Raw genomic sequence first — 12,141 nt, 5'->3', positions numbered from 1 at the left:
AAAGTCTTTGTGTGGGTTTAGGTTTATTACCTGGATCCCCATTAGCTGACGCCTTAGCGGTCGCTAATCTTCCTGGGGTCCACAAAAAGGACAAAACGTAATACATACAAAACATGACGTGAAACAAACAGTTAAAAAGAGTACAATCAAAATAATTGTGTGGGTGTGTTGTTTCCTCTGAGGGCTGATGCTTTAAAGCTGAACCTGATCTCCATTTAACATGGTACCAACTGTAAGACATGCTGACGCTGCATCCATGCTGAATGTCGTGCCCTCAGACACGGGCTGATGTTACGACTTGCCCTGCATTCTCCCTGAATGTCATGTAGCCATGGGCCATATGTCAGATGAACGCAGTGAAGAGGAATGTTTCCACTGGAAACTGAACACAACCATTTCTTTCAACATGGATTGTATTTAAGGCGTTAGTCTTCTTTTACCGCCAGTTCTTTGAGTTCTTCTTCTCTCTACTCATGTCATTTTGGCAAACATTGTGTTGTTTCCACTGCTACAATACACACCCCTTATCTCTTTCATGTATATTTAAAGGATTTATTCCACACAGAGTTGTGTAGCCTTGACACAGGGACACGGTTTTTGTGTTTTCCATATTTGAAGCCTGTTTCTTTATGCCTTGCATGTTTTGTCAAATTGATGAATGTCTGTTTCTGTAAGGATTACAGATACTTGAACCCAAAAGCACAACTCGGAGACAAGAAATACAAGTTAGTTTTTTACTTGTTTTCAGGCAGGGTCAAAACCAGGAGGTCAGTCCGAACAGGCAAACAAATCCAATAAGGGGCAGACAAAAATCCAAGGTCAAAAACAGGCTGACAGGGTCGGAACAGGTAGAACAAGAACAATATACGATACGCTGGAGAACTTGGCACTAACACACAAGACAATCTGGCAGGGAACAAGTGCAAGTGAGGGGTCCTAAATAGAGAGGGCTAATGAGGGAATGGGCTGCAGGTGAGATGGGTGTGGAGGACCAGGTGAGGGGAATCAGAGGTGAATGGTAGGATCTGAAATGACAGGAGAGTTAATAAAACAAGCAGACAGGATGAAAACAAACTAATATGAAGGGGAATTCGTGACAGTTTCAGTGCAATGAGCTCTCTCTCTCTCAGCCAGTGCATAAAGTGATATTTGCAAAGATAGGGAATGCATTTTGTTCTTTGTGTTGCTCACATTGTGTCCGAGAGAACTGTGCACTGTAAAGCTAATCAAAGTTAGTATTTCATTAGGACTGAGGGTAAAACTAATGTCAACACTATAGAGTTAAAAAACAGAAAATAACATCACAATATAAGATTCAATTGAACAAACAAATGACCAGTGGTGTATAGTAACGAAGTAGAAATACTTCGTTACTGTACTTAAGTCGTTTTTTTGGATATCTGTACTTTACTTTACTATTTATATTTCTGTTGACTTTTACTTTTACTTCACTACATTTTGCAAAGAAAACTGATACTTTGACTCCGATACATTTCCCCTGAAACCTTCGTTACTCGCTACAAAATAAAATCTATCTTTAGAAAAAAAATGAATCATGAGACCAACGTCGGGGACTGTGGTGGAACACAGACTGCAAGCAAGCAGGTTTGGTGAATTAGTGGACCTAGCTTGCAAGTTAAATCATTGGTTAATCATGTTAATGCGCAACTGCAAACAAGTGCTCTCAAAGCCGCAGTTTTTTGATTCCCAGTGATGCCCAGGATGCTAGCTAGCGAGCGACTACATGAGTAGAATTCCACTCTACGATGACTGATTTCATGATGGAAGCAGAAATGGAAGCACCTGCTGCTCCCGCAACAAACGACGGTGGTGACGAAGACCAACACCGTGGCCATATTTGCGAGAAATGTTTTCTTATGTTGGAGTGAAAGATTCTTCGTACCGGATGAAGTGCCTCTTATGCTTACCCGAAGCTACTGAAATATTGGCATTCAAAAACTGCCCATCCAACCACAGGAAAAAAAATTTAGGTAAATTAAGATGAATCCCATGAGCCGCAACGTTAATGTTTAGTTATCATAATGATCATAAACCTGTTCAGATATCTAGTGGTGTTTCCCACAGAGTATATCTTTGGGGGGGGGGGGGGGGGGGGGACAGGTGTCTGATCTTCTAATGTAGCTATACATGGTGTATGTTAGGCTAACGTTCGCTAGCTATCGTAAATCAAATGAGACAATTAGTGTAGTAGACAGATCGCTAGCGAGTTAGTGAGCTGAGGAAGTGTTGACAGTTGTGAGATGTTGTTGATTTGAGTCACCATAGCTATAATCACTGCAGCACTAGTTAGCTAACGAGAGCGCCGCATTACGTTTTGTAATACTTTAGTATTGATCATGTTTTGATATTTAAGTCATTTGGTGGATGATCAGATGGAGTTATGATGGTAGCAGTCGACCAATTGCAGATTCAGCTTGAGCAAAACCTTTGCCTGTTGTGTTCAAATCAGGCCCATAGTTCATAGTAGATGCAAAAGTATACTTATGTGCAATGTATGATGTTGAACATTGTTGCTCCTGGATGGATCACAGCCAACCCAATTATTTTCAACACAACTCCTTGTCCTTGGTCATGGTGGCCACAGCACTTAAAAGAATAAACTTCATAATTCTCAAAATTCGGACCCTTTGCTTTTTTATTAACAGCATGTACTTGTACTTTTACTTTCAATACTTAAGTACATTTAATATCAGAAAACTACTTTTGATACTTAAGTACAGTAAATATCAGATACTTTAAGACTTTTACTCAAGTAGTATTTTAATAGGTGACTTTCACTTTTACTGAAGTCGTTTTCCAGTAAGGTATCTTTACTTTTACTCAAGTATTGTCACGAATTCCCCTTCATATTAGTTTGTTTTCATCCTGTCTGCTTGTTTTAGTAACTCTCCTGTCATTTCAGATCCTACCATTCACCTCTGATTCCCCTCACCTGGTCCTCCACACCCATCTCACCTGCAGCCCATTCCCTCGTTAGCCCTCTCTATTTAGGTCCCCTCACTTGCACTTGTTCCCTGCCAGATTGTCTTGTGTGTTAGTGCCAAGTTCTCCAGCGTATCGTATATTGTTCTTGTTCTGCCTGTTCCGACCCTGTCTGCCTGTTTTTGACCTTGGATTTTTGTCTGCCCCTTATCGGATTTGTTTGCCTGTTCGGACTGACCTCCTGGTTTTGACCCTGCCTGAAAACAAGTAAAAAGTTAACTTGTATTTCTTGTCTCCGAGTTGTGCTTTTGGGTTCAAGTATCTGTAATCCTTACAAGTATGGCTTTTGGGTACTTTATACACCACTGCAAATGACATACACAAACATAAATCTGCCAGGACAATTTTATTGGTCGGCCCTTATATTCTGTCAAATTCATATACAGAAATCAATCAATCATCTCCATTCATTTTTTTCGCTAATTCATTTGAAATGTAATACTTAGAATAATAAAGCACACATAGTTGATTTAATTTGTAATTCCGTACAGAGGAGGGATTATGGAAGAAAATAATATTGTCTTGGTTGCATCTACAGCTGATGGTCCGTATGGTACCATCAGAGGCTTCATCTCCACTTCACCAGACTGAAGCTGAACACAATTCTGACAAGCCATTATCAACTCTGACGTTATGTATATAAACAGATGAAAACAACGCATTTTCATACGAAAGTAAATTTCATGTCAGATCTCAGTCGGGTTATTATACCGCTAAATATGTCGCTATTATATAGGTTATGACAAGCAGGCAAGGCATGGGAAAATGCCAGCCAATCACAGCGGTGGTGAATAACTGTTTTATTATTATTATCATCATTAGTCGTATTGGTGGTAAAGCATACTCTAATATGATATCATTTCAATCTGTTTTCGTGTTAAAGAGTCCTTTTCATCTTCGTATTGCTCATGCTGGGCATAACTAACGGCAGTAGTGAGAGTGACGACAGCACCTAAATGTGGCAGTGGCTGGTTGTCGTACATTGATGTGTTTTACGTCACTGAATTGTGACTTACGGCAGAACATGGCGCCACGCCGTTGAGCTTGATGAAGAGATGAACTGAAGACTGTTCGCTTGTCCCGTCTATTTTCGTTCACAGAGAGGTCCACGCGGTGTAGCAGCTCTCTCTGAGCCCCGGCACGGTGAGCGAGGAGCGGGAGACGGCTGATGAGACATGGCGGCGCAGGGAGGCATCTTGTTCCAGGAGAAGGTCAGCAGGTTGCTCAGCGGACACAACGGGAAACCAGTCCTGAAACCAAACAGGACTCTGGCTTTGAGAGATGCGGTAGCGAACCGCAAACTCAAGAAAGGAGGTATGACTTGCGTGAGCCGGTGTCTTCCGATGCAGGGTTACTTCCGTGAGGTCCGCAGTAGAGACACGAACATAACATGCCACTAGGGATAACGACACAATGAATATCAAAGAACGTAACACCAATCAATGTGTGTACCAGTTTAGGACGCATGTTGTATAGATAGAGGAACATGAATGTTTAGCTGATACAATAGTTCTTGATTGGCTCTCACATCAGTCTGTCAACACTTTTTGACAGACTGATGCTGTTTCCTCATCAAAGGTCCGGAACATGTCTAACCTGTTCTATGATTTAGGGCCATATATATACACTGAAGTAGCCAACAGTTGTATTAACTTCTGTATGTAGTCAACAACTGTCATTTAAAATAAAGAACGTTCAATTCAATAATATCTCAACAATATTTATTGTCAGTTTTCAAATGGAACTGGATGAATTATAAATAATACATACTCTAATAATATATCAATGTTTGGTATGGTTAGTTAGTTAGGACAGTGGTAGTTAGTTTATAAGGACAGTGGTAGTTAGTTAGGACAGTGTTATTTAGTTTGTTAGGACAGTGTTATTTAGTTTGTTAGGACAGTGTTAGTTAGTTTGTTAGGACAGTGTTAGTTAGTTTGTTAGTACAGTGTTATTTAGTTTGTTAGGACAGTGTTAGTTAGTTTGTTAGTACAGTGTTATTTAGTTTGTTAGGACAGTGTTATTTAGTTTGTTAGGACAGTGTTAGTTAGTTTGTTAGGACAGTGTTATTTAGTTTGTTAGGACAGTGTTATTTAGTTTGTTAGGACAGTGTTAGTTAGTTTGTTAGGACAGTGTTAGTTAGTTTGTTAGGACAGTGTTAGTTAGTTTGTTAGGACAGTGTTAGTTAGTTTAAGACAGTGTTAGTTAGTTTGTTAAGACAGTGTTAGTTAGGACAGTGGTAGTTAGTTAGGACAGTGGTAGTTAATTAGGACAGTGTTAGTTAGTTTGTTAAGACAGTGTTAGTTAGGACAGTGGTAGTTAGTTAGGACAGTGGTAGTTAGTTTAAGACAGTGTTTGTTAGGACAGCGTTAGTTAGTTAGGACAGTGGTAGTTAGTTTGTTAAGACATTGTTAGTTAGGACAGTGGTAGTTAGTTAGGACAGTGGTAGTTAGTTTAAGACAGTGTTTGTTAGGACAGCGTTAGTTAGTTAGGACAGTGGTAGTTAGTTTGTTAAGACATTGTTAGTTAGGACAGTGGTAGTTAGTTTGTTAAGACAGTGTTAGTTAGGACAGTGGTAGTTAGTTTAAGACAGTGTTAGTTAGGACAGTGTTAGTTAGTTAGGACAGTGGTAGTTAGTTTGTTAAGACATTGTTAGTTAGGACAGTGGTAGTTAGTTTGTTAAGACAGTGTTAGTTAGGACAGTGGTAGTTAGTTTAAGACAGTGTTAGTTAGGACAGTGTTAGTTTGTTAAGACAGTGGTAGTTAGTTTTCTAAGACTCTGGTAGTTAGTTAGTTCATACACTGGTAGTTGTGCTGGCCCCATGTGGACTAGGTACTACAGGGTAAACATGGAGCTGTCTCTCCACAGAGGCCACCTGTATCACAGAGATGTCGGTCCTGATGGCCTGTTGGAAGCAGAACAACTTTGTGGACGGTCTGTGCTCTAATGAGATGAACTCCTTCTACTCCTGTGTTGAGAAGGCTCAGGTATGTTTAATTACACAGCAACACAACTGACACACTAACTGGTTTGTGATCTAACATGACGTTTACAATTGTAATTAGGCTGAGAAGTGGAATGATAGATAGATAGATAGATAGATAGATAGATAGATAGATAGATAGATAGGTACTTTATTCATCCCCAGGGGGAAATAAACAAAGTTACAGAGTAAACATACAAATATTAAGTATGAAAGATGCTCAATATATACAATGCACGGTTCTATGGCTCCTCTGAAGTGACGCCAACATTTGTTTTCCGATTGGATTTTTGGACATATCCAATTTTTGTATCCAACTGCAGGGAACATCAAGTCTCTCTTGCACTGAAACTAAAATATTATTATGCGCCACTGTTGTGATGAATATTATCAGCACAAATTTGGTGTAATATTATGGCTGCATCTCTGGGACATTGGTTCCTTCTGTGTGGGTGCTTTTAGCAGCTGGACATCTCATTTCCATATAGGATGTTAAACGTGTTGATATGGATAAGAGAGTAGGGCGAGGTGACCTCATTAGTCTTTGAAATATGTCGAACTCAAACTGTTAACAGTTAATATGGCCTAAATGGCCCAGAACTCAATCTATTGAGAAGCAGGTCATTTAAAATGATGCTGTAAAATGTGAGAACCTGTTTAAGTTACTATTTTACACTGAAAGTGATGTGGGTAAAGTGGCTAACATGTTTGGGTTAGAATGAGTCAGTCTTTGTGACGCTCTCTAACTTGCATTAGACTGATCTAAGAACAGAAGTAGAGATGTTCAGATACCATGTTTTCTATCCCCATTCTGAGGCCTGAACCAGCTGAACTGTATCGGCTGATACAGAGTACTAATACTAGTGCGCTAAAAACATGTCTGGTAGGATTTTCCAGTGTAAAAATATTCCCAAATTGCTGCCATTGCTAGCTCAGGCTAACATTACACTCTCCGCTAGAACCTGCCCGATCAGGACTGAGCATGTGCAGCTCTCAGCAGAAATGAGAAAGAAGCTCGTCGGCTCCCTCGTCGGCTACTTCCACCATCGGTTTGGATGCAGCGATGGTTTTGTCCAGAGCTGATGATGAAAGTAACTAAGGAGGGAGCCACCTCGGATCAGGTAGCAGGTGACACGTGTTAATGTTGTTCCTGCCTCAGTGAGCTGATGAATGATATATTTTGGAACGGGTCTCACAGTTTCCTTGATCTTCAGAAGTGTCTCCACAGTGTGTGCTCAGTACACACAGCTGGACTCACATGAGACATTTAGATATCAAAGTATGCTGACTTTCTCCTCAGAGCGGTGAAGAAACACATTACTCACTAAAAAGCACTGGTAACAAATCATCATCATCCTCTTTCACAGGCTGCGATGAAGAGTAAATCTGACCAGACCAGCCTCCAGGGAGGACGTCTGCACCCGAAACAAGCCACCACCCTGCTGAAGAGATATCCCAACCTGCGCACAGAGATCTAGGAGATGGACTTTTTAACATGTGTAGCTTTTACACGGACCTGAAATGTGCAGGATGTCATCATGTGAAGGAGTTATCAGCTACTGTATGAGTCTACAATGGGATGCCATATACATGTATTTAATAAATAAAGGAAGGAGCAGAAAAAAGCGCACTGCAGCACTCCTTCAATAAGAAGCTCATTCAGTCACTTCACAGCCTTTGTATTCACAACACACTGTTTCATGGTCTGGATGTATAATGACTTTCTCCTCATGGCCTCAGTTGGCTCTGATGAGCGTGATGCCATTTCGTCTCAATCCAATTTAGCAGAGTGGTCTCATTAGTGGCCGTGATGGAATTCTTCTTCTTGGGTTTCACGGCTCCTGGCTGGGAGTTTACCGTAATCTCTGAATGCCTCGTCATTCCTGTGGAAACTGAGATCGGTGCCTTAACAGATGTTGAAATAACATCAGCAGCCGGTCAGACCGATCGATTACTGCTAACCACAGCTCAGTGTGGCTCCTCTATGGATTTTGACAGTTTCTTTCTTTCAGACTGTGCCCAGTTCCATGCTACACACTCATTGGAGGCATGTTTTCAGTCTGTAGTGTATCCACAGCATAAAGTGACAAAATCCAGAAAGTCTGTGTGACTATTAAAAAAGGGTTTCTGTTGAATGTGCCGTCACTGCTCCGATTCTCCCACATTACAATCCACAAAGCAACATGGAGGACAGAATGCTGGTTGACCAGCTGCTGAAACATCTGGAAACAAAGCCTTTAGTTTTCTCTTGAGGAAGTTGTCATTTCAAAGTGTTTTTTGCACATGCTGTCATTTCAAAATGTCCCAAAGAAAATCAGGCACATTGATTGATTTGTAGACTCACACTGACTAATGAATAGAGTGTACAAACTAACTGACCACAGCAGGTGTGTGGCATGGAATTGGGACAGCCTGTTCTGGCAGCATAAATCTGACTGGGTCTGGTCCAGGGGGGCTTCAAAGTCTCAGACAGGCCCCCCTCACACAAAGCTGGAATCCCAAAGACACTCAGTGCTGCTGTTTGACATAACGTCAGACTAAGGGGTCCTCGGGTGTTTATTGGTTCCTGACCAGAGTGGTAACGGTACACCGGCTGTTAAAGTTGACCGTTCTCACACCGTGGACATTTGAATGAAACACAAGTACAGACACATACAGTGTATGTTGTTAATCATCATCGGACATTGGTTTAAAAGCTCACAGCGGATGTTATTTTTCATTAAGTACTTCATTTAGATGCTGCTTTTTTATCAGCCTTATTAATTGTGTTTATTATTATAGTTCTGTTCTCATTCCTTGAAGGATGAGAACACTAACAATGTGAATAATAATCATGCAGTGCTGTGATGTTTTCAGACTCACTCTGGGAAAGTCTCTTTAACCAAGTCACACACACACACATACTGATACAGCCTCCCCCTTTGAGAAGCTCTGCTCCGGTCCTCCCTCTGTCCTCGTGGTCCAGTACGTCACTGTCCAATCATATTCTGTGTTCCGGTATTTTGCTGACGGGTTCTGACACTTGACACCTGGCTGCCAAACCTCCAAACTCACACGATAACACAAACACTTTGATCAGAGTTTGTCTTCTGGGTTCGATCCTCTAACAGGAAAGTTCTTTGGGTAGAAGAGCAGTTGAATGTTCGTCAGTGAATAAGGCTCCACTGATAAAGTTGTTTTTATATAGTTGAATGAAAGCAGAGGCTGAGCTTTTTAGTATGGGCCAACAACACTGGATCCTACATTTCCCACAATGCAACTCATTAGCATCTTTAATTGGACTGCCTGATATCTTTTAAACTGGTTGTGCAGCTCACTGAACCTGTGACCTCTCCTCCTGAACTCATGGTTTGTGAAACTGGAGGAGCCTTTAAACTTCTCATCACCTTCAACAAAAGCAGCATTATTATTTATAGTATTATAGTTCTTTATAATGTGTTTTTCTCAATGTCGAGCGCAGGTGTGGGATAGACTTACTATGAAAACCAGTTACCACGACTAAATATCAAGGACCAATACTTAATGGATTCAAATGTTATACAACATGTGATTATCTCACAAAGAGCCAACAGTGTACAGGCTCCATCTCAACCAGCAGCAACATTAAAACAGGCATTATAAACTTTTACTGAAGTACAGACTGACATTCAACTTTATGATTCTTTTAATCAATGAAGACATACGTTTTCACTAACGTTGCTCCGTCTTTGTGCTCAGCTATACTACACTGTAAAAAGCAAGCGAGTTTGAAATTAGACTGTTCCTTGGATGCTCGATGCCTTTTTCGTGACCTCCCTCGATGTATTCCTGCAGACATATTATCCTTTTGATGATGAAGCTGTGAAGTGCTGATTTAGATTCCGTGTTTTGTCTGAGGATCAGGAAAGATTTGTACTATGCTTGCACAACCCATTGTCAGAATATGGTGTTTTCGTTTATCTGCCCGTCATTACAGAACCATTTCCCCACCCTGCTTATCACTTCCTCCCAAGCATGCAGACCTCAGAGGAAACTCCTCGGCAGCCCGCAGCAATCACTGTGACCAACACACCACAATGTCATTATTAACCATGTAAACAATAGTCAGGCACATTGAACTGATTCACCTCTCATAAACTAGAAGTGTATATCTTCTCTAGCATCATTGTGAGATGCTCATTACACACCAGACAACCACACAGTTCAGATCCTCTCCACTGGGGCAATATTTGGCTTTTATCAAAGGGGGTTACCCAAATCTCAAAACATTGACTTCTTGTGTTCATAGATAACAAGAAAAGACATACTGGACAAAAGTCACATGTATGACTTGCAGTCTCAACCTCCAGTAAAGCTCATCAGCTACTGATACTGTCCCTGCATCAAAATGATTAAAAAACTCCATGATGATGATAACAAACATCATGAACATAGATCCCCAGTTCTATCCCAAACACACTGACAGTGCTAGTAGCCAGTAGCCCACATGGAGATAAACTGGTGCTGTGAGGCGACAGTATGGAACAGGTTGGACAGCTCCTGGTGCTGAATTGAGATCAAATTAATAAAACAGTTTTATGAATCAAGGCTGAATATCTTCAATTAAAGTAAACGTCTATATCCCCTCTACTGTTGAACCAAAAGAGATGAGCCTGTTTCAAACATCAATAACCAGATTAAAAGACTCTGAAAACCGCTTCTGCATCTCAGTTTGGGCTTAAAGGGTGCGGGTGTGGAAAATGTAGACATTTAGGATGTAGGAAGGGTCTTAATTCAGATGCTATTTAGTTGCATCATGGGAAGTTTAGGATCCAGTGTTTCGGAGCTTGACTTTTAGGGACAAAAAGACTCGGCCATTGATGCTCTCACTTTGACCAACAAGTCGAACAGCTTTAGGGAAGTACAAAAACAGAGAAATACTTTTATATCTAAGTAACGGGGGGTATGGGTCTGAGCTGGTGTTACCCCCCCACTAGTAAGACACAAACGCATTGCTGTGTTGTCTGTTCTGTCTAAAACATTCCATTCCGTTATCCAAACCGCTTATCCTATTCAGGGTCGCGGGGCGCTGGAGCCGATCCCAGCTGACATTGGGCGAAGGCAGGGTACACCCTGGACAGGTCGCCAGTTTATCATAGGGCACATGTAGAGACAGACATTCACGCTCACATTCACACCTACGGGCAATTTCCAGTCTCCAAATAACCTAAGCTGCATGTCTTTGGACTGTGGGAGGAAGCCGGAGAACCCGGAGGGAACCCACGCTGCCACAGGGAGAACATGCAAACTCCACACAGAAGGACCACCCGGGATCGGGGGGACGAACCCGGGCCCCTCTTGCTGTGAGGTGACAGTGCAAATGTTGACATACTGAGCTGCACAAGACAGCACTCAATCCCTAATAACTCTACATTTTAGCTGCAGCTCAGTGTTGACGTTGCACATTCTCTTGTTCATAAACGGCTTTGTACACACCATCCAAAATGCAAATAACTACTTAGTAGAGTGCCTTTGAAAACCACCCCAGTGCCTGGAGGTGCTTTCTGTTTTTGTCGATGCAGGGTTGATCTGAGAAAATGCCGCAATCTTTGACATCTGGCTCCTGAGTCCAGAGGCTTCTGAGGTCTCTGCCCCAAGAGGCCCACTGGAGAGGTTTGATGATACGATCGAGGATCAAGCTTTAGGATCCTCTGTGTTTGTGAGAGATTGCCAGAAAAAACAAATGTGCCAAATGTGCCCGTTAAAATCCAGCCGATCAGGCCTCTCTGATGTGGAGAGAGCTCGTGGACTCGCCCTGCTTATCTCAGTCTGTGGTCCGTGTTACAGTGACAGGATGTTGACTTCCACTGCTGTTGATTTCAGAGCCTCCATTGTTTCCCGGGTGTCAGATCGTCACTATCAGTGAGTGTAACCTCTCCAGACAAAACATGACTTTATCAAATTAAGACCACATCCTGATGAGATATCTACCAGGTTTTTAAAGGCCAGCATGTCCTGAAGGAGCAGTGACAGTTAGTATGTACTCTTCAGTACTTTAAAGGTGCTACCCGGTCAGAAACTAGGTCTGGTCCTGGTAGGCCCCCCCGACTTCCCACGGGATCAGCAAACTGTCCGTTGCTGCCGTTACACATCTAGATCCAACGCTCCAGAGGTTTAGTGCTGGCTGAATGCGAGT

At 41.8% G+C, this 12,141-nt stretch overlaps 1 protein-coding gene across 1 annotated transcript; it reads left to right on the top strand.

Annotated features, from left to right (window-relative positions):
* Window positions 1–4,020: 4,020 nt before the first annotated feature.
* Window positions 4,021–8,075, top strand: chchd1 (coiled-coil-helix-coiled-coil-helix domain containing 1). Its single transcript, XM_079168340.1, has 3 exons — window positions 4,021–4,317; window positions 5,873–5,991; window positions 7,355–8,075. The coding sequence occupies exons 1-3, from the start codon at window positions 4,179–4,181 to the stop codon at window positions 7,463–7,465; spliced, it is 369 nt and encodes a 122-aa protein (XP_079024466.1). The 5' UTR covers window positions 4,021–4,178; the 3' UTR covers window positions 7,466–8,075.
* Window positions 8,076–12,141: the final 4,066 nt, after the last annotated feature.

The sequence above is a fragment of the Pholis gunnellus genome (assembly GCF_910591455.1).
Source record: "Pholis gunnellus genome assembly, chromosome: 11".
NCBI lineage: Eukaryota > Metazoa > Chordata > Actinopteri > Perciformes > Pholidae > Pholis > Pholis gunnellus.
Note: the sequence above shows the minus strand (reverse complement) of the source record. Positions and strands in the feature narration are given on the sequence as shown.